Source organism: Delphinus delphis, chromosome 13, assembly GCF_949987515.2.
Source record: "Delphinus delphis chromosome 13, mDelDel1.2, whole genome shotgun sequence".
NCBI lineage: Eukaryota > Metazoa > Chordata > Mammalia > Artiodactyla > Delphinidae > Delphinus > Delphinus delphis.
The window spans coordinates 24,922,684-24,945,455 of NC_082695.1; the positions used below are offsets into that span (position 1 = coordinate 24,922,684).

The 22,772-nt window shown below is 44.5% G+C and overlaps 1 protein-coding gene across 2 annotated transcripts in view; it reads left to right on the forward strand.

Annotated features, from left to right (window-relative positions):
• Window positions 1–22,772, forward strand: part of SPECC1L (sperm antigen with calponin homology and coiled-coil domains 1 like) — a 122,691-nt gene that overhangs the window by 50,418 nt on the left and 49,501 nt on the right. For both annotated transcript variants that reach the window (XM_060028433.1, XM_060028434.1), the window contains 5 exons: window positions 7,223–7,296; window positions 8,387–8,562; window positions 12,695–12,858; window positions 14,123–14,214; window positions 19,336–19,426. In XM_060028433.1, the coding sequence (XP_059884416.1) occupies window positions 7,223–7,296; window positions 8,387–8,562; window positions 12,695–12,858; window positions 14,123–14,214; window positions 19,336–19,426 (597 nt within the window). The remainder of the gene's footprint in view (window positions 1–7,222; window positions 7,297–8,386; window positions 8,563–12,694; window positions 12,859–14,122; window positions 14,215–19,335; window positions 19,427–22,772) is intronic.

Consider the following 22,772-nt stretch of genomic DNA (forward strand, 5'->3'; position numbering starts at 1 on the left):
GTGCTGTGCTGCGTAGACCTGGCCTGCGGTACTTCTCAACAGCATCTGAGCTGGAAAGATTTGATATAAAAAGTCACTCAGTAACTACTGTTAAGACTTCCAGTTCAAGATGATGGCCTGAGATCATACATACTTCCTTTCCCTTCCAAAGTCCAAGTGACATGGCAGGAGAGATATAAAAATTACAACGAGCTTGAGCAAAGATAGAAAACAGGGGAAGGGTCCTATCAGTAGGTCAGCAATTTGGGGTAATTTCTGGAACACTTTATATAAAGCTGATGGAATTGGCTGTGGAGAAATCAATCAGAATAGAACATTCTGCAGTTTAGGAGAACACTAAAGCTCTGAGTAATAATGTTCCCAGCAGAGCCCTGGGGATGGGGGCACTGAAACCTCCACATCAGGGATCGTAGGGCCCCGGGGCCAGCAGCGGTCTCAGGCCACAGTGTAAGGGATTGCTACACTGTACCGCCCCCTCCTCTGTCGGGGCTGTCTCTGGTGTTTGCCCCCAGGCTGCTGCTGCGCTCACTTCTAAGTAAGGTGGGAGTATGGTGCCAGGGACTCCCAGCACGACCTTCACACTGTGCCAGAAGTAACTGCAGCCTGCCCTGTTGTCTTAAAGAGAAGACCACCTAGAGGGAAAGGCAACTTGGCCCTGCAGTGAAACTGATACACACACACATACACCTGTTGCCTCAGCAGAAGCCGCCCGTTCCATCTTGTACATCCAGAGGGCCCCACCCACCCTGCAGGCTCGTGTCATCAGCAGAGCCTTTAGCCGTTTGTTCTGTTGAGAAGCATGCAGGAGTCACTGATCTAATCATTCTTTACAAGTAAGAAAGACCAGCCAGGACTTATTAGACACTTAACACCGTAGAAGAGCTTAAGGGAGAAACAGCATAAAGAAGCAGCTCAACTGAATCCCCAAAAATAAAGGTAATAACTTGCCCAGCAAACCAAAGCTGACTAGTATTACGAGTAGTGACACCAGCGAGACCTCAGGTCTGGCTCAGTTGTGACCTTATCAACCACTTAGTGTCTGCATAGTAATGCTCTGTGCATGCTTGCAGTTAAGTCCTGCCCTTTTCCTGCCCTCTGTAGTTCCCAAGATTGGGGCTAGGGCCTGACATCCTGATACATGGAACATTAGCGACAGTGGTGAACAAGGGTAGCTTGAGATTAGAGAAGGAGCAGAAGGAAATAGAGGAAAGCTGTGTAATTCTGTGATGAGAAAAGCCTGGAAGGTAGAATACTTGGAAGGCTTAATGGAAAAAAGTCTCATATTTGATTATGTATAATTGAAATTTTCAATTCAGCAAAGTTGCAGAAATAAATGACATTGAGAGAAATATTTATAATGCATGTCAAATATGTAAAGAGATTCTGTACATCAATAAGACTAGAATAACCCATTAGCTAAATCAAGTGTATGAATGGATAAGTCAGAAAAAGACACAAAAAGATGCTTGACTTTTAAAAAAGCAAAGAAACTCAAAACAAGATGCAGGTGTGAAAAATTGAAAAGATTGCTAAGGTGTAAGAGAGGAGGAAGGGTCCTCTCATATACTGCAGCTTTTTTGGAGTATTGATCATAATTTTTCAAGTACAACAGTAATTTAGCAATCCACTTCCAGAAACCTGCTCTTTAGAAACATTCTTACAAGTTTGCAAATGTATACATAGATGTGGATGCTTGCTGCAGAGTTGCTGGTTACCACAGAAACTTGGAAGCTACCTGTATTTTCAGAAGTCGAGATCTAGTTAATAACCCATGTGCCTAGCACATCCCTACTGTGGCTGCTCTTTCATCAGCCAAAATAAACAAGGCACGGAGAAATGTGTGCACAAAATAAGGCAAGTCGCATAGAGGATGAGCTGAGTATATTACTTCTGTAATTAAAACCATAAAAGTTTTAAATACAACATTACACTGAAATTGTAGCCAGGCATAATGGTGTTCCCTAAGAAATACCGATTTCAGTGTATTCTGTACCATAAATGCTCTAACGTGGTGACTTCTCAAAAAAAAATTCTGTATTCTTGAGCTAGAACCTTCTAATGGATTGACTTGGATCCTGTTGATAGTTTCAAATGGTCCTTCACTTCTTCTACTTCTAGAAATGTGTCTTCAAGTAACATCTGAAAAACTGTAAAGACACTTATAGTGTTTATAACAAAAATTGGAACCCTTCTGGCTGTTCATTAATAGGAGGTTGCTGAGACAAATCATGATATATCCAATTGATAGACATTGATGGCCAACCAATCGATGGCCATCTATCATGGCCATCAAAATGGTGCTGTAGGTCTGTATTTATTGATAAAGGTGTCCAGTATCTACTGCTTAATGGAAGGGCTTGTGAAGCAGTATAAATAGTATAATTTCATTTTTCTTTAAAAATAATACACACATATATGGAATCTGGAAAGATATATGCCAAATGTAAATGCTAGGTAATCTTATTTTTGTCACCATTTTCTGTTTTCCAGACTTGTTACTGTGAGCGTGCATTACTTTTAGAATCAAGGGGTAAAAGTTATATTTACTTTTTTGGAGGGGGATAAAAATGAGTAAAATAAAAATTAAAAAACAGAGACAGAGACTTCCCTGGCAGTCCAGTGGTTAAGACTCTGCTTCCACTGCAGGGGGCACAGGTTTGATCCCTGTTCGGGGAACTAAGATCCCGCATGCCACGTGGTGCGGCCAAAACATTTTAAAAAAAGAAAAAAGACAAATAAAAATAGTAAATGGTTTATTTGAAACTCATGTGTGTCCTCTTCCTGCATCAGGAGTTCTGGTTTGGGAGTAAAGCTGTGGTCTGGTAGTTGGATACACCACCTGCCCTGTTCCCCTGCCCCTGAGGTGTGGAGCTTTAACTGATAGGTTCCTCTGGTCCTTTCCCTTCCTCTAAAAATTGCACCTGATGGCAGTTGGAGGTTCTTGACCAGATGCAGGAGTCTGACTTGAGTACTCGGGTATCTGTACCCTAAGGGTTTTCTGGGACTCAGAGGGCAGGAAAGGTTGGTGGAACTTTCATTACTTTACACCCCAAGGGTCGTAGGTAGATCCTGTGCCATGGTAGCTGCCCAGTGACACCCTCAAGAGTGATTGACCTGTAACTGGAACCAGCATGGAGGCCTGGTTGATGGATCTGGTTTTGTTGGTGATGATAGGTCTCGGTGGTGAAAAAGATTATGAACCCCATTATTAAATGAGCAGGGCAGTGCCCAGAATTGTTCAGAGCAAAGTTGGACTAATAACAATGAGAATAGAAATTTACCTGATTTCTAGAATAAAGATAACATTGTAAAATTGAGTTATAATTTTAAAAATGAGATCATAGTAGTTCTTCTGTTCTTTGATAGAATTTAATGTTACATTTGAGTTGAAGACAATAGATGGCAGTGTCTCTCACACTTAAAGCTTTGAGGAAGGAAACTGCATTTAGGGGCCCCAGAGTTGCAGGCTAAGCTGCCCTGTGTGACTGGTCACTGGGAGAGGCGGCCGTTTGCTAATAAGCCTCTTCACAGCGAGAACTGGAGCATAGACGTCTTTGTTTCCAGGGAGGAAAAGCTTGTTGTCACTTTTAATGCTTTTATAAAGTTTAAATCAAATTCCCTGGAGACACTTGAAGTGCACTTTATTCGGTCTGAATATGTCCACTGGCTGCCAGCTTCCCTTCTGTTTAAAAGAAGACATGCCAACAATAAATAACGTAGTGCTGAGGGTAAAAGAATGTCCTTTAAGAGTAGTGATCATGTGAATTCTGTGGCCGTGAATGTAGAGGTTGGTGAGAAAAGGATAAGAACAAAATAAATGAATGAAATTTGAGATTTTATGATCAGTCTAAGATGGCCACGTGGCTTAAAGTGTCACCTGGGAATCAAGGCACCACATGTTAAAGTGGGCTGCAGCAAGATTTGCTGTCATCTGTCTCATGTAAGTTACCTAGATAGATCCTTTGTGACCAAAAGAAAAGACAAAGGATTTGCAGCAGAGGAGAAATTACACATTTTTTTTGTTTGCTTGTTTTAATTATAAAATATTTTTTGTACATAAATATAGTGTAAATGAAAGGTGTAACCCCTAGTGTTTTCCACACTAGAAATATTTTAGCTTCTGTCCTTATTCCTTGTCTATGTCTGGTAATATCACCAAGACCCTGATTTCATCTACATGTAGGTCATACGGAGCCAAGTTCCCTGCTGGTTCCAGAGTCATCCTTTCCTCTGGAGGTTCAGGTCAGGGTATTGGACTCACTCACTCACCTGCTTGTCCACTTTGCCCTCAGCCAAATTGGGTGGCCTGTTTGCCCATTAAGTTTCCAGGTTAAATGAGGTCTGAAGCAGCTTGTATAGAGACAGACTTTTTTTTTTTTTTTTTTTTGCGGTACATGGGCCTCTCACTGTTGTGGCCTCTCCCGTTCTCCCGTTGCGGAGCACAGGCTCCGGACGCGCAGGCTCAGCGGCCATGGCTCACGGGCCCAGCTGCTCCGAAGCATGTGGGATCTTCCTGGACCGGGGCACGAACCCGTGTCCCCTGCATCGGCAGGCGGACTCAACCACTGCGCCACCAGGGAAGCCCGAGACAGACTTTTAAAGTTTAATCCTTTGCATGTGAAAACATCCTCTTTTCTGTCTCTAAAAGGGTAGGAACTGTACCTTTTTTCCTTTCCCTTATATCTCATGCACCTTGTAAAAAAGTCTGATACAAAGTAGGTACTTATGAGCAGTTTGTTGAATTACTGAGTAAAAGTAATTAATTAACTTTTTATTTCATAGGCCCTAACTTTTTGGAATAATTTTGGGGTGATGAATGGGAGGAAATTGACTACTAGCTACCAAAAATGGCCATTTTTTTTCCACCCATGTTTTATCTCATTTTTTAATTAAAAATTTTTTTTAATCTTTTTAAAATTTATGTATTATTATTTTATTTTTGGCTGCATTGGGTCTTGGTTGTTGCATGCGGGCTTTCTCTAGCTGCAGTGAGTGGGGGCTACTCTTCATCGTGGTGTGCGGGCTTCTCATTGCGGTGGCTTCTCTTGTTGCGGAGCACGGGCTCTAGGCGCATGGGCTTCAGTAGCTGCAGCACGCGGACTCAGTAGTTGTGGCTCGTGGGCTCTAGAGCGCAGGCTCAGTAGTTGTGGCACAGGGGCTTAGTTGCTCCGCGGCATGTGGGATCTTCCTGGACCAGGGCTCAAACCCGTGTCCCCTGCATTGGCAGGCGAATTCTTAACCACTGTGCCACCAGGGAAGTTCTCATTTATTTATTTTTTAATTTTATTTATTATTTATTTTATTTTTGGCTGCTTTTGGGTCTTCGTTGCTGCACGCGAGCTCTCAAGTTGCAGCGAGCAGAGGCTACTCTTCATTGCAGTGCTCAGGCTTCTCATCGTGGTGGCCTCTCTTGTTGCGGAGCACGGGCTCTAGGCTCGCAGGCTCCCGTAGTTGCAGCACTCGGGCTCAGTAGCTGTGAGTCATGGGCTCTAGAGCGCAGGCTCAGTAGTTGTGGCACACGGGCTTAGTTGCTCCGCGCATGTGGGATCTTCCTGGACCAGGGATCGAACCTGTGTCCCCAGCATTGGCAGGCGGATTCTTAACCACTGCACCACCAAGGAAGCCCCTCATTTATTTTTTTATTCAGCTTTAGAAAACATCATTATTATGTATTTATAGTAATCATTACACATATAATTGTTATAAATATTCTAGACTTTATATTGTTACTGAAGTGAATTCATGCCTTTTAAAAATGTCAGAACACAAATGTATCAACATTGAATTAAGGTTTCAGAGGTTCAGCAGAGCAGGTTCCTCGTGGAATTCGGAGAAGGAAGACGTGGAGCAGTCTCAGAAAAAGCATCAGCCTGCTCATACTTCAGGGTCTTGATTGGAAGCTAACAGCCTAAGAGGTGTTTTGGGTACATGTTGTTGCACACAGGTGTTGGCGGTGCCTGGGTTCCCTCTGCTACGTGTAAGGAGTAGGGGGAATGTTTACTCAGAAACACCAGTGTCCATGGTTTGACATCCCTGACAATAAACAGTTAAGTTCTGGCAATGGAATATTGAAACACTTGATGCTAGGTAATGACCTTAGGATTGCTTTCTCTTCTGCTTCCATTAGCTTGTGTACTTATACACTTGCTCTACTCTACAGGCCTACCTGTGCTGGGGCTGCAACCTCGGCATGTGGCTCCTGGCTCTGAGGTGTGCTCAGCCTCTGTGTGAAGAAACGCACCCCTGTTGGCAGTGGCAGCAACAAGGCTGTGTAAGGCAGAGTCGGAACACAGAAAGGACAGGGCTCTGCTGCAGGGGGGCGTCGGTGAAGTCAGAGTGTTTGTCACCAGGTGTAAGTGCCTGCTCTGGTGCTTAACCAGAGAGACAGTGATGGGCTCCTGAGCTGTCGGAGTGACCAGCCGTGGGGAGGCGCTGGGCAGCAGCACCAGCATGGCGCCCTCCCCAGGCATTTCCCCTGACGCAGGGGTTTTTGAGCAGAACCTCCAAATAGAAGGGGACTTCCTTGTACATTTCTGGATCCCAGGGGACTGGCCTTGGCTGTGTCTTCATCTTTGCAGCCCCACTCTGTCTAGATCGGCCTTTGCATAGTAGTGGTGCTCATCAGATGTTCACAGTGCATGACATTGTTGGAAGGAAATTCATATTATGCTAGAAATAATTTGAGAAATTGATTTACTTAATCCTTTATTTTGTGAAAGACTTTGCATAGAATTAAATAGCACCTCCCCCAAGTTACAAAATAATTAAGTTTGTAAACATCTTACTAATTCACCACTTTTCTGGAATTTATTCCAGCATGTAAAGTAAGTGATGCTTGTAAAAATACTTTAGATTAATAACCCTTTTGATTAAAATCTCCCATTTTAATTGCAGTCAGTGTTGTTTTGATTGGTTATGAGCCAACAATGTGTGTGTGTTTCTAACAATTGATTTTACTTAACTTTTTGTTTCAGAATTAAGAGGCTGAGGAAGGAAGTCATCCAGAAGTTGTGATTTAAATTTGATATTTTCCTGACAAAGTAATACTGGTTTATACTTGGATTGGACATTCCTTTTTCCTTTTAAAGTTTTGTATTAAAAATAAGAAGTCTTTGGGCAGGATGACGTTCTGAATGTCATATTTAAGTACCTCCTCCCTTTATATTATTCCTTTCGAACACAGTTGTAAGAATAAATATTTAAACTTTTGTGGTCTTTTCAGATACAGTTAAAAAACTCCAGGACCAAAAACATGACATGGAAAGAGAAATCAAGACACTCCACAGGCGACTTCGGGTAGGATAAATCTTCACATACTATCTCATTAGAAAGCACAGTTTTCTGAAAGTTGAGCACTTTGGTGTCGTTGACCCCACTCCTTTGTCTGAAGCTTCAGATACTGTTACAATACTGAGCCCACTGGGCTTTGGGCAGAAAGCTACTGCTGTCACTTCAGAGTGGGACTGGTGCTAGATTCTGGTTGCAAGATTGTACTAGTAATTGATGAGTGGTAACTTTAGAAAGAGGGATTTAGGAAGCAAGTGTTATATTTTGGAAAGAAAGTTTATTAGCTCTGGATTATGAAGCGTCCCAAACTAAACTGCTTTTCTTGTGAGTTTTCTGTCTTCTGTGGATTTGGTCAGCTTGCCGACGGCAGCAATGCTCTGCTCTGATACAGAGGGTCAGGGAAGCTGGGCTCGTAGTTTGGGTTGTGCCTCAGTTGCTCAGGCTGCCTTGGGGTGGTGGGCACTGGGCCCAGTCAGCAGCTGTAACTCTGGGAGAGGGGCTGCCCTGAGGAGCACGCCCGGCCACGGAGGCTGCGGGAAGCAGCAGGCTGTACAGGTCCTCAGCTCCTCTCTTTGTGTGATTTTTTGTCTGCCTAGATTAAATTCAGTGTTTTTCTTCTGGCTTCCTCTTCCTTTTCCTTTACTTTTGATTTTTTTTTCCTGTTAGTTTTTGGTGTCAGGATATTTATAGTTTTTCCCTGTAGAATCTTTCACTGTGGTTCACACACCATTTATCTACCTTCTAGAGCTTTTCAGAGGTACATTTTGGATGCTGTGTTTATTTTCGTAAGACTAACTTTGATACCTGCCATGAGGAAGGGAGGCTTGACATTATCATTGTTAATACTGAGCACCCTGAGTGCCTGATGCCTCAGTAGGCAGATCAGCTGGAAACTCTTTTCCTCACTAAGAACACATTCACCAAAAATAATTACGTTTTCTGTTAGAAATAGGTAATAGCAATTCTCTGGGATTTAAAAGAAATTAGTCATCATTTGAGATAGTGCATTACAGCAATCTAATCATAAACACATTTTATTGCTTTAAAATAAGTCTTTACTGCTCTCTTTTGGAAATAAAAGTTTAGTTTTTTAATGTAGGAAGAATCAGCAGAATGGCGGCAGTTTCAGGCTGATCTCCAGACAGCGGTGGTCATCGCAAATGACATTAAATCTGAAGCCCAAGAGGAGATTGGTGATCTGAAGCGCCGATTACATGAGGCTCAAGAAAAAAATGAGAAACTCACAAAAGAATTGGAGGAAATAAAGTCACGCAAGTATGTTTTGACAAACCAGCTCTGTACTTACGTTTCAATAGAGAGCACTTGAGTCATGGTTCTGTGATGTGGTTTTATGGAAAGAACATAGGCTTGACACTGGTGTGATTGAGTTTGGGTCCAGTGGAAGTTACTCACCTTTTCTGGCCTCACTCTGTGACCCCTGTAAAGTAGTGTGGTCTCTGTGGCCTTTCAGAGCTGTTGTCAGTGTCCGTAGTCAACAACTCTGGAGGGGTTGGAGTGGCCGCTGGCATGTGGTCCATTGTGGTTCCCGCCAGTCCTCTGTCCCCTGTCCCAGCCCGTTGCTCTTCTTTGGGTTGTACTCCTCACGGAGGGCGTGGACCCTGGAAGCAGACAGACTCGGCCCCGTGCAGCTCTGCCTCTGCTGGGTGTGAGGGCTCGCTCAGGCCCTCAGTTTGCTTGTCTCTGCAGTGGACACAGTCCTGCTTGTGTCACAGAGTTGTTGTAGGGCTGAAGTGAGACACCCCTGGATGGCGCTCAGGGCCACGGCCAGTGTCCATTAGCAGGTATTTTAGAGACCCGGGTGAAGGATGCAGGCTGATTTCTCTCCACCGCTTGCTTGAGGAGTTGTCTTATGCTTAATACACACAGGTATTTTCCCATTTAACATAGAGCTCTTTGGAAACCCGTAAAAAGTCTTAGATGATGTGCTCTGAGTTCCTAGTGAGATTCTATCTGTGAGCGGGGGAGAGTGGTTTTTGAGATTTTTATTAAGTATCAGTAGAGTTTGAGGTTATTGTGAAGAATTTGATTATTCATTACTTTGAACAATTCTTAAGCAGCCCTAGGTAAAAAATTTAGAAAAATATTTAACAGGCCAACTTGGAAAAGCTGTCTTATTTTATTGTTGCCTAGGTCTAGTGGATGCCCAGTGGGAAGTATTGTTAAACCATTTTTCTTTGGCTTCTTTAATAAGCAGAACACGGAGGAATGAGTTGGAAGATTATTAATTCTCCACTAGTACATTACCCTTCCTCTTTTGTACCACTGAATGAATAGAAATGCTCCATTCGAAAGGTAGCCCAAGTGACTGAAATTCTACTCTGAGAGACTTGTTCCACTGGCTCCCGAGAGCCTGTCAGTGTTTGAGACACATACTTAAAGGATGTGCCCCTAAGAGAAGTAGCATTGTGTAGAGCAGCAGTTCTCAGAGTGAGGTCTACAGACCCAGGGGTCCCCAGGGCCCTTTCAGGGGCTCTTCGAGGTCAAACTGTTTTCATAATAATGCTGACGTGCTGTTTGCCCTCTTCACTGTGTTGACTTTTTGCACAGATGGTGGACAGCAGTTGTTGATGGATCAAGGCCTTGGCACCAAATTGTACTCGTGGTCATTGTGCTCTTCCCCACCAGCCACTCTCATTTTCAAAATGCAGGTTTCACTTACAGATGTCCTTGGTGTAGCAGTAAATTAGTAATATCACTCTGTCTTGGTCCTTGAGTATATTCTCTTTTTTTTAATATTTCTTTTTGATGTGGACCATTTGTTTTTTGAAAGTCTTTATCAAATTTGTTACAATATTGCTTCTGTTTTATGTTTTGGTTTTTTGGCCGTGAGGCATATGGGATCTTAGCTCCCTGACCAGGGATTGAACCCTCACCCCCTGCATTGGAAGGCGAAATCTTAACCACTGGACTGCCAGGGAAGTCCCCTATTGTATTCTTTTTTTTTTTGGCTGTGCTGGGTCTTTGTTGCTGCGCGCGGGCTTTCCTCTGGTTGCGGCGAGCAGGGGCTACTCTTTGCTGCAGTGCGCAGGCTTCTCATTGCAGTGGCTTCTCTTGTTGCAGAGCACGGGCTGTAGGCGTGCGGGCTTCAGTAGTTGTGGCACGTGGGCTCTAGAGTGCAGGCTCAGTAGTTGTGGCGCACGGGCTTCGTTGCTCCGCGGCATGTGGGATCTTCTTGGACCAGGGCTCGAACCCGTGTGCCCTGCCTTGGCAGGCGGATTCTTAACCACTGCGCCACCAGGGAAGCCCCCCCCCACTGTATTCTTTTTAAGGTCCTATGAGATGGGTGGGAAGTCGCGTAAGGAGCTGCTGCTGCATCTGCTGCTGTGTGCCCAGGTGTGCAGCAGTCTGGAAGAGAGCACTGCGTGTCACTGTAGTTTGTGCTGTTTTCATTTTTCATGGAGTGAGGATTTTTACTTAAGAATGACTGACACAAGCTATTGGTATTCAGACTTTAGTGTTTGGTGGATATTTCTTGAAAATGATTAAGGGAGCCTGTCACTTCAAGGAAAGCAACTAACAGTGTTTGGTACCAATGATAAAACATGGGCTTTTAAGTGAATGTTAGGATTTTGGAAAACTTGTATCTGCCATTGCAAGCTCAGCAGCTTCCCATAAAGAGTTTCCTGATGAGATCCCTAGTGATATTAACAAGAGACTTGTAAAGAATAAATTGTTTGTTTGTTTTGCGGTACGCGGGCCTCTCACTGTTGTGGCCTCTCCCGTTGCGGAGCACAGGCTCCGGACGCGCAGGCTCAGCGGCCATGGCTCACGGGCCCAGCCGCTCCGCGGCATGTGGGATCTTCCCGGACCAGGGCACGAACCCGTGTCCCCTGCATCGGCAGGCAGACTCTCAACCACTGCGCCACCAGGGAAGCCCTAAAGAGTAGATTGTTTAATGACAGGCACTGACACTTGGAAAATCCATGTAACTCTGTGAACCAGTATTTTCCGTATGACCAGGGCATGATGTCAGCCAATCCTGGGTGGGTAAAGAATCCATATGCGTTAAAAGTGCAAGATGGACAGAGTAGGAAAATTTCATTCATTCATATGGTTTCAGGTTCCACATTTTAACTAACTTATAAGTTACTACCACTTATTGTGTTTTAGTGTTTATCAAAGAAGAATAGCCATAGTTATGTTTTAATATCATTAAAATATTCTTCCCTGGACTTCCTTGGTGACGCGGTGGTTAGGAGTCCACCTGCCGATGCAGGAGACACGGGTTTGATCCTTGGTCCGGGAAGATCCCACATGCCGCAACTAAGACCTGGTGCAGCCAAATAAATAAATAAATTTTTTTTAAAAAAATTAAAAAAAATAAAAACATTGCTATTCTTCTTATTAATTTTTTTGATTTGGAAAACATAGTTGTTTTTCATAAAAATATGTTAATTATGTTAATAAGCCCTGAGTTTATTTTTAGATGAGTTAAATATTTAAAATATTTAATATGGTAAATGTCAATCTCTGTAACCCACATAAACAAAAGCTCTTTGGGGTCCTCAATAGTTTTTAAGAGTGGAAAAGGGCTCTAAGACCAAAAAGTTGGATAATGGCTATTGTACATTCTTTATTAAAACTTCCAAGCATGAGGCATTTTGGCAAAAAAACTCTGTCATAAGAGCCAAATGGCCACCAAAGACAAATTTTCCTACGGACTGGCTTAATTTTTGTACAGTATGAACTGGCTTGTAGTTATATAACACATGCAAACTCTGCAGCTGAAATCTCTTTCCAGATGTAAACTTCAGTGTTTGCTCAGTGAATGAGAGCTTTCCAGAAATGAAGTGGAATTGATTTTTTTAGTTGACTCACACTGAACATGTAGGAGATTCATGTTACCAATACGCGTCCAGGCTTTCCCCCCCTCCCCCTTTGTAGAAATTCTATTTGGTGACTATACCATTTTTAAAAAATAATTTAAGAGTATGGGCTTTGATTTCATTTCTTTGTATTTCCACACCTATGCATGGCATGTTAGATAGAGCAGGTATCAGTTGTCTGCATGTGCTGTGAATTCCCAGACTCACTGTCCTGGGAAGGGCCTTCTCCACAGCACAGAACCTTACAGTCCCTAGTTCTGAGCCCACCTCCCATTTTACTGCTAATTGGTTACTGATGTTCTCACCTTACACTTACATAAATGAAAATGGAAACTAATGGTTACTTAACCTAGTTAGGGTAACCTGATATAAAAATTTTAGTATTATTTCCTGGAATTCACCAAGCAAATAAGAATATTAGACCAGGTAATTTACTCAGCTCAACTGATACTATTTTCTTGTTTTTAACTGATACTTTTTAATACTTCTCAGTTGGGAAGGGGAAATGTGTATTTTCTAGTATGTATACAAAAATGCCCTGATTTCAGTACTGTTTTCAGGCAAGAGGAGGAGCGTGGCCGGGTGTATAACTACATGAATGCTGTTGAGAGAGACTTGGCAGCCCTGAGGCAGGGGATGGGGCTGAGTAGAAGGTCCTCGACTTCCTCCGAGCCGACCCCTACGGTGAAAACCCTCATCAAGTCGTTCGACAGTGCGTCTCAAGGTAACATCCATCGTGCCCTAGCGGGCGGTCGTGTTCATGTACCACATGTTCTCTGTTCTAGTTGATGTTCTTTACCATCTTACTCTGAGTCTCATCACATTTCATATGATGTTAGTGAGTTAGTCTTCCTGCAAGGTGGATTTTAACAGGAGATTTGGGATCTGTTCAACCTCAGAGATCTCGGAGTCACACTTGGGCCTTACCCCATGCATGTGTGTCTTCTCCGTGCCTGAGAACTTCCAGATGTGGGACTTCAGCCCTCTCCCTTGCTCTGAACTCCTCAGGCCCAGTGTATTCAGATGCTACTTAACACTGACACCCACGTGTCTCCCAGACATCTTCTCACATCCGAAACCAGATCTTGTCCCTTAACTTCCATCTTTCCCCATGTGAATGGCAGCACCATTCCACCCAGTCATGTAAGCCAGAAATCTCGGAATCTTCCTTCTTCCTTCAATCCTCCTTCCTCACCTTGACATTGACCCATTAGCGAGGCCTCTTGGTCTGGCCTCCCGTACCCACACCTGCTCTGCTCTCCATCACTAGGGGTGCACCATCCACTGCTCATTCAGTGGCCTCCTCTTTATTTTTTAATTTAATTTTTTTTTTCTGGCTGCGCCGTGCGGCTTGCGGGGTCTTAGTTCCCTAACCAGGGATCGAATCCGGGCCCCAGCAGCGAAGGTGCTGAGTCCTAACCACTGGACCGCCAGGGAATTCCCAGGATCCTACTTTTGAACAGTTCAGTCTAGAGAGGGAGACTGACATGTGAGCAGACAGTTACACACATTTAATTGCACTAAATGAAGTACGTGTGAAAATCCGTGTGGAGGGAAGTGACGAGCTCCTTAGGAGGAGGTGAGGGAAGATGAGCAGAGCCCGGCGTTCCTTCATTTAATATGCCGCGAACTGCACGCCAGGCTTCTCATCTGATGCAGTTGCAGAAACACTCATCCTGGAGCTTTTGTACTTTGATTTCCTTGGTTTATGGAACACTTAACCGCGTAATTAAATAACAAAAGTGAAATGACTGGCATAGTCAGGGTTGGAAATAAACACAAGTAGTCTCAGGAACAGACAGTCCGCCTGACGGCAGGACGGCTGCACGGAGCAGCCGTGAGTGTTGAGGAGGTGAGGTGTCTCCCGTTCCCAGGGGAGCCGCGAGCGCTGGTTCATGGGATGAACCCTTAAGGAGAGAGCAGTTATGAAAGCTTGCACTGCACCTTGTTGTGTTCATTATTTACTTGTGTGTGTGTTGTTTTTCTAGTCCCCAGCCCTGCTACAGCTGCAATTCCTCGAACGCCTCTGAGTCCAAGTCCCATGAAAACACCCCCTGCGGCAGCCGTCTCCCCCATGCAGGTAAGTGCCTGTGACCATGGAGGCTGTGGGGGTCCCAGCTTCTGAAAGCTTGTCCTTTTCAAAGTCACCTACACTATGGCGCGGGGGACAAATGGCTGCCTCTTGAGGGATACAGTTGCAATTGTTTTCCTAGGTTGCTGTGAAATTCCCTAGTTAAGATAAATTATGTTAATGTCAAGTATGTTATTCTTCTGAAATCCTCTAATAATAGTGATAGCTAACAACTAGTGAACACTTATTATATGTTCTACACTGTTCCCAATGCTTTATAATGTTAACTCATTTAATCCTCATGACACCTCTGTTGGCTATTAGGTATTATTCTTATCCCTAGTTTTCATATCTGGAAACTGAGGCCCAGAATGGCTAAGCAGCTTGCTGAGGGTCATACAATGAAGTGTTCGAGCTGGGATTTGAGCCTGGGTGGCATGACTTCAGACACCATGTTTTTAACCCCTACACTAAGATAACTTTCTAAGTAGAATATACAGTCAACCCTCGAACAACGGGGGGTTAGGGGCACTGACCCTCTGCGTAGGTAGAAATCCACTTATAATGTATGGTCAGCCCTCCGTGTCTGCGCTTCCACGTCTGCGGATTCCCAGCTGCGAGTTGTGTAGTACCTGGAGTATTTACTATTGAAAAAACACACATGTAGGTTGACCTGCACAGTTCAAACCCGTGTTGCTTAAGGGTCAGCTGTATAGTTGGCATGTCTCATCCCCTGCTGCACTGCAGATCACCCAAAACTTAGTGGCTTAAAACAGCAATTTTACTATTTTTCTTATTTCTCTGGCTTTGCCTGGGCTCACCCCTGCAGCTGCACTCAGCTGGAAGGTGGGCTGGGCTTGGGCTCAGCAGGGTGGCTGGGCCGCCCTCTCCACGTGGTCTTTCTCTCAGGCTCCTTCATGGCCTGGTGTCTCAGGCTCCAAGAGACTAGAAGCAGGAGTTAGCAAAGCCCTTTAAGACCTGGCTGGGGACCTGGACTGTGTCACTTCCATCCCATTATTTTGGTCTGAGCAAGTTGTAGGCCAGCCCAGATTCAGAGTCAGAGTGGGAGGGGTCTGCACAGGCGTGAATCCAGAGCAGTGTGGCTCTTTCTGGGCTGCTTTGTAGCAGGCTGGCCCAGGGGCATTGCTGACTCATCATGAACAAGTGTCTCAGGTGCCCTTCTTGCCACTGTGGGAGTGCAGACCAGAAGCAGGGCAGGTGGCATGACTGTCGAGCTCAGGAGGCCCTCTCACTATGCCCTTGCTGTGAGCCACTTTGGGGACAGTAGCTGAGGTGGAGTTTCTCCACGTAGGTGAGAGTAGCCTAAAACCCAGTCCCCTGTGATCTAGGGTAGCCTTGGCTGCACCTCTTCCCTAAAAGATTGGGTTTGAGAACATTTTGTCTGAGCAGAGACTTTTGTAGGTGTTAACTACTGGCTGTGTATTTTGTGAGTGAACTTTTTAACCTTTTCCTTTGTAAAGTTTAGGGTAGAAGTGCTCTCCCTCTGCATTCGTAATGTTGCAAGTTGTGGCTTTGCATTTATGTTTATGTAGAAGACGTTATACTCTTAATTTGAAAGGAAGGCAAAGGGAATTCCATATTCTGTCTATAATGAGCTTTTTATATACTCGATTAATCAAACTTTCTAAAGACATGAAGAGGGACTTCCCTGCTGGCGCAGTGGTTAGAATCCGCCTGCCAATGCAGGGGACACAGCTTCGATGCCTGGTCTGGGAAGATCCTACATGCCATGGAGCACCTAAGCGCGTGAGCCACAACTACTGAGCCCATGTGCCACAAGTACTGAAGCCCACTTACCTAGAGCCCATACTCCTCAACAAGAGAAGCCACCACAATGAGAAGCCCATGCACTGCAACGAAGAGTAGCCCCTGCTCGACGCAGCTAGAGAAAGCCCACACACAGCAATGAAGACCCAACGCAGTCTAATTAATTAATTAATTAATTAATTTAAAAAAACAGGGACTTCCCCGGTGGTGCAGTGGATAAGGCTCCACGCTCCCAGTGCAGGGGGCCCGGGTTCAATCCCTGGTCAGAGAACTAGATACCACATACATGTTGCAACTAAGGAGCCTGCCTGCCGCAACTAAGACCCGGCACAACCAAATAAATAAATAAATATTTAATAAAAGAAAGAAAAACAGAATCAAAAATAACATTTAAAAAAAAGTTGAAGATATAAATGAAAGCAGATGAAGGTGCAAGATATAAGGTGAAGTTTCTCTAAATAGTGTTTGTCAGTTGAAATTTAATGTTCATGGCGTCACTCTGTAAACTTTTGTAAAGATAAGAGGTAAAAAATGTCATCTCTCTAACTTGGAGAAAAAACTAGTAATTATAAGCCACATTCAGTAGCTTTTTAGTACTTGATTAGTTAGCACAGTGCTTCTCAAACCTAATTGTGCACAAAAGTCATGTGGAATTTTTAAACACGTAGATTCCCAGGCTTCATCCCAGTGAACAAGAATCCCTGGGGAATGGGGCCTAAGATTAGGATTGTTAGTTTTTCAAAACTCCCTGAGTGGGAATTCCACTTCTGGCTATGAGGGAGTCAAGGGCTGGATTATTCTGCCACCACAGACTGCTATAAGGCTGGACAAAATGTAGGAAGCAGTTACATTCATACGTGGTAGGACAGGTGGTGCAGGACTGAAATCTTTGGAGACAAGTTAAGAAAGCTGAGCCTTACTGTGGCCCACGCTTTTCCAGATGGTGAGCAGGGAGGATGAACCCACATGGAGCAGGGAAGGGAATGCCAGCTGGATCCGAGGAGACACAGATCAATGTACAGGGAGAACAAGGGCTGGGATTTGGGGGCAGGGTGCCTGGGAGGAGAGAGCCACGCAGAAAAGGTCTAGAGCTCTGCATAGGCCTCCCTTTGAGTCCTTGCTGAGTGCCAGTCTGCACATGTGTAGACATGGGTCGAACCGCGCAAGGCTGAGCAAGAACGATTTTGCAGCAAAGATCAGTTACCGGGAATCTGGCAGACAGATGCTTCCCATAGTTTACACAGAGCAGGGATCATTTGAGTTCCTACTGGCCACCGTGGAAAAACCTCTTTGAATACTTGGAGCATTCATTAGAGACCTCAGTGACCACTCTGTGAAGTGGAACTAAATAGCCCTAGAGTAAACACTATTCTAGATCTGCCCTAAATGACCTTAAAAACAACCTCAGAAGGTCCAAGGAGATCCATTAGTAACGGGATAGGCAGTCTCTGAACTGCTTACCAGTGATCCATGCCTCCTGCGGCTGTGCTCTTGTGTCATCTGCTCCTTCTGAGGGTTGGCTGGGCTTCGTGACTTGCTTCTCATGAACAGAATGTGGCAAAAGTGATGAGCTGTCCCTTACAAGATAAGATGGTGAGAAAACTCACTTCTGTCTGAGGACTCCTCTTGCTATCTCCTAGATTCAGTCACTCCAGCGAACAATTGGAAATTGAAATACTTAGCGATACATTGAATAAAATATTGTGCAAGACCTTGAAGTGAAAACTATAAAATAATGCTGAGAGAAGTTAAAGGCGTAATAAATGGGAAGATACATCATGTTCATGCGTTGGAAGACTCAGTCTTGTTAGGATCTTGCAATTCTCCCTCACATCGAGCTGTAGATTCAACTCATCCAACTTAGAATACCAGCATGCTGTTTTGTAGAAATTGATAGTATAATTTAAAATTTATGTGGAAATTTATAAAACCTTGAATGTCCAAAGCATCTGGGGGGGAAAAAAGGAACAAGTTTGGAGGACTTCCACTACTTGATGTTAGCACGTAGAGTAATCAAGACAGTGTGGTTCTGACATAAGTTTAGATCAGTAGAATAGGTAGAGAATCCAGAAATAGGTCAGCTGATTTTCAACAAAGGTGCCAGGGTAATTCAGTGGGAGAGGGATAATCTTTTCAACAGGATTCCAGAACATCTAGATATCCATATGGAAAAAAAAAGAAAAAAAATACCTTTACCTCATGGCATTCATCATAAAAATTGAAATTGACTATAGACTTAAATGTAAAAGCTAAAACTACAGAACTTCTACATGAAAACATTAGAGAAAGTCTTCGTGACCTTCGACAAGGCAAAAATTTACTTAGGACACACAAAAAAATGAACTATAAAAGAAAATTAATAGCTTGGGCATCAAAATTTAAAACTTCTCTGAAAGATATTAAGAACATGACAAACAAGACTGGGGAGAATATATTTGCAATTTATTTATCTGTCAAAATCTTGTATTCAGAGAAGACTCGTTTGTCATCTTGGTTCAAGACAACCCAATAAATAACGGACAAAAGAGTTGAAAAGTCCCTTCCCAAGAGAAGATACACAAATGGCCAATAAACACATGAGAAGTTGCTCAACATTGTAGTCATCAGGGAAATGCAAGTTAAATCCATTATGATATCTCAGTACGCACCTTCGGGATGGCTAAAATGAAGACTGCCAGTATCAAGTGTTGGTGAGGGTGTGGGGAGGCTGGCCCTCTCACACGTTGCTGCTGGGACTATGGAATGAGTAGTCAGAATTCAGCTGGATAAAAAAGGGCTGGGAGAGCTGAGGAAAGAAGCATGAGAACAAGCCCAGAGCTGGTGAACAGCGTGTCCTTGTGGGCAGGAGTGAGTAGTTGGTGGTGTTGGGGCATCACACAGAGGTGGCGGGAGGTGGCTCAGGAGAGCTGAGAGGGTTCAAGTATTTGGTAGGTACGTGTATGTATGAGACCGGAGGGGAGGAGGCTGGTGACCAAGCTGGTGCTGAGTTAAGGTGCCAGGTTGTGCCTGGCAGCAGTGTTGGAAACTTAGTGAGGAGGTGACAGAGTGAGATCCATTTGGTACTGGGGCATGAATGGCCAATCCAAGTACTAAAGGAGCACATCCGGATTTTGCTGATTGGCGAGTGAGGGGCATGTGGGATCTTTCTGTGTTCATTTTAAAATAGTATACTGATCACATTATATGCCTCTGGGAGTGTGTGTGTTTTTTTCAGTCTTACTGTAATAGTGTGGAAGGAATTATGCAAATTCGTAACTAAATATTTACTCTCTGCAACATTTACTCTGTGAAACCCAGCTCTGATTTAACCTAATATGGACACTGTTTGTCTTATGATTTCAGAGACATTCCATAAGTGGACCAATCTCTACATCTAAACCCCTGACAGCCCTGTCAGATAAGAGACCAAACTACGGGGAAATTCCTGTTCAAGGTACATCTCGTGTGCAGTATTTCACTTTTGTTGTTAATTTTTTTATTCATCTGACTTTTGGGGCTAACTAACTTGTTTTTCTTTTATTCTTGACATTATTTCTACCAGTCTGATACACATCTTTATCACAGGTTTACTAATAACACGTCTTAATTACAGATGAGGAGACTGTTTGTTAATAGATGCATCTTGGAAGATGACTTCATAGTGTCACGAGGGTGACAGGGAGTCCACACTGTTGCCAGGCCCTGTTTTTACAGTTCTTCGTGGGGCGTGTATAGTTATCCCCATTTTATAGATGCGAAAAATGAGGCTTCAAACAGTTAAATAACTCATAAACACAGGTTGACATTTAAGTTAAGGAACAGTAGACCCGGACAGCCTGGCTCCAGAGCCCATTCCTTTGGTCTTTGTGCTCTGCGTCACTTGTGAAAGAAAAGCCTCTGGTAGCTGGGGTTCAGCGAGTGCCATTTCCACGCAGCTCTTTATGGCGGCCCCAGCACCCGAGCCCAAGGCTTCTGCCTTTCGAGGTCAGGGGTCCTTCTCCCCCACTGCCTCCCTACGTGTGGTGCTGAAGTGCTTTGGAAAAACGGTTTTGGGCATTGGACCAGGTGTTGGGAAAGGCACACTTGGTTGGGGTGGGTGTGGAGACACCCGGCAGGTGTGACACCTTCCGGAGCCCAGGCCCCTCCTGGCTGGGCAGGCTGGGCCCCTCCTGCGCTCCTGGTGTGGGAGTCAGGCTCTGGGGCTGCGACTGTGCAGTTTGGATGGGTGTGGGGGAGAGAGAAGCAGAGGACTGGCTCTGTGGGCTCCGGGGGGCTGCCAGGCATGGGGTTCAGTGGGCAGTTTGCGTACAAGGGGGATGGTGGAGCCCAGGACAGTGCTGTTGCCACTGCCCCTGCAGACTTGCCTTCCATCCCGGCTTCAGCTTCTGGTTCCTGTGTTAGCTGTGGCCTGAGCTCTCTTCTCCCCTCGGAAGGTCCTCCTGCTAAGGGAACAAGTGTGGATGGTTTAAAGTCTCCCTTTACATCTGTGCTGAGTTCCCACCCTGGCCCCCAGATGGATCCGGGGATTGTGTGTGTGGTCACGGGTCCTGCTGCTGACCTCTTGGATGCTGTTTCCTTGTGTCAGTCGGGGTCATCGTGAACATCTAGCTCAGGGCCTTGGCTCCCTCTCCCAAGGCTCTCTTACCCCTGTGGTCAGCTTTGTACCCTCTCCTGTCCACCCGAGCTGCTGTGGTCCACGGTGTCAGTGGCTGTGGGCAGCATCTGGCCGTGTTGAGCCCGCCCACCCCTGGATGTTCTTTCTGGTGTCCTTCACGCCCACTCTGCATCTCCTCCTCCGTCTCCTGTGCTCAGTCCTCCTGCCTGGCCTGTGAGGGGTGCTGTGCCCAGGGCCTCTCTCTCCTGTCTGTACTCACTCTGTTACTGCGTCCGAAGGGGGCTTCTCCCCTTTCAAGGCTACCTTCCCCACTCATCTTGATTGGCCCACAGCAGCACAAGGTTTACTGGGGAAACCTTGCCAGCACCAGTGGTGTTTCTCAAACTTACCTGTTGATAAGATTTACCTGAGTCACTTGGTAAAATGTGGAATCTGGGGCCTCGTCTCAGATCTGCTGACATGGACTCTCCAGGAAGGGAGCTTGGAAACTTCATTTTCACAAGCACCCCAAGTGATTCTTAGGAAGGGACAAGTTTGGGAAACTGGGCAGAGATTACCATTTAGTTTTGCTCTTAGCCTGGCTTTATAGGTGGAAAGTGGGTGTGGAAGGTCTGCGGGCCAGGGTTATTGAAGATGCAGACAAAACGTGTTAGGTGTCTCTGAGGCTCTGCCGAGTTAAACCTCTTTTTGGCGCTCTTCTTTTTATTACTGGTAATGGTCATATGATAACACCATTGGGCACATTGTGTGTGCAGTCTGCCTGCAAGTGCCGGCCACATTCTCCACTTCTGTCTGTTCTGGTGCCTTAACTGGGCTTAGTTGAAACTGCAAATACAAGAGAGAGGGAAATACACTTGGGTGAATTTGTATCTGAGAATTTGTTGATAGTGTAACCTTTTATCTTAAACAGTCACTAGGGAAGGAAACCACTTACAAAACTAAGAACAACCAAATGATTCCAGGTCATAAAAAACCACTGTGGTTCTCCATGCCAGTTAAGAGAGTAGTTCTGAGCTCTGCTGGAGGTGCTTTTCTCCCCTGATTGTCTCTTCTGTCCTGGTCGAAGTCACACAACACAGCCTGTGATTTTCAGGTTGAAAATTTCAATGGCTTCATTCCTGAAAACTTGAAAAGTGCTGCCTCTTGTTCTACTATACTTAAATTGGATAATTTGTTGGTTTTTCCAGTTAAGTATTTTATAAAAGGTGTGGGTTTTTTTCTGTTTTTCATCATGCTTGTATGTCAGTTGCAGGAAAATGTTTTAGACCAGAGATCTTATTATAAATGGACTAATCAAATGCTCTTTTGTTAGTATTATTGGCAGTTGAATTCTGTGGTCTGGGTCATGACAGGTGAATCTTTGTAGATAAGACATGAGTTGGTGTTTGTAGCCTAAGCAGGTACATGGATACAGGCAGTTGGGAGGGTCTTCACTGTCCCCACTGTCCCCTTGCACAGTGATCTTAGAAGGCCCAGTGCAAGCAGAGACCTCGGCTGGGCGATGCAGATGGTTAGGGAGCCTGAGGTTGCCCAGCGTCAGTGGGACCTGAGTGTGGTGTTGCTGTCATCAGCTCAGATGTACAAGGATCCGAGAAAGCTGATTAGTCCAAGGATAGTCATGTTCTGTAAAGAGATTCTTGCTGTGATCATCTGTCTAAATTGTGTTGAGGATAGAGATGTAAACCTTTTTAAAAATTCATTATTTTGAAAAAATTGATTTATGGTGAAGGTACATGTAATGAATGTGATACAAAGTTAGGAGGTTTTACTAGAAAGCCAAATCTTTGTTTTAAATTAAAATAAAAAGAACCTTTTATTTAAAAGTTTCACAGCAATTTGCATTCTCCAAAGGGTAGATCTAAGTCAGATTCTGGCCCAGCCCTAGATCCAGCCCTAGCTGGGAAATTTCGAGGAGAAATTAAGATAGAAATCCTACCCTCCTGTATTTACAGTCTAATGGGTATCTGTTCACTTCCAAAGGTCTTTCCTTCCCTGTAGTTCTTAGTATTTGTCTTGATAAACCAAACCATCTAGGCTCCCATATTTTCTCCATATTATTATGTAAAATTTCAAGCATACAGAAAAGTGGAAAGAAGTCACGTATCCGCATCTCACTACCTCGATTCTATGGCACTTTGCTGTATTCGCTTTATCACATATTTATCCATCCTTCTATCTTTCCTTC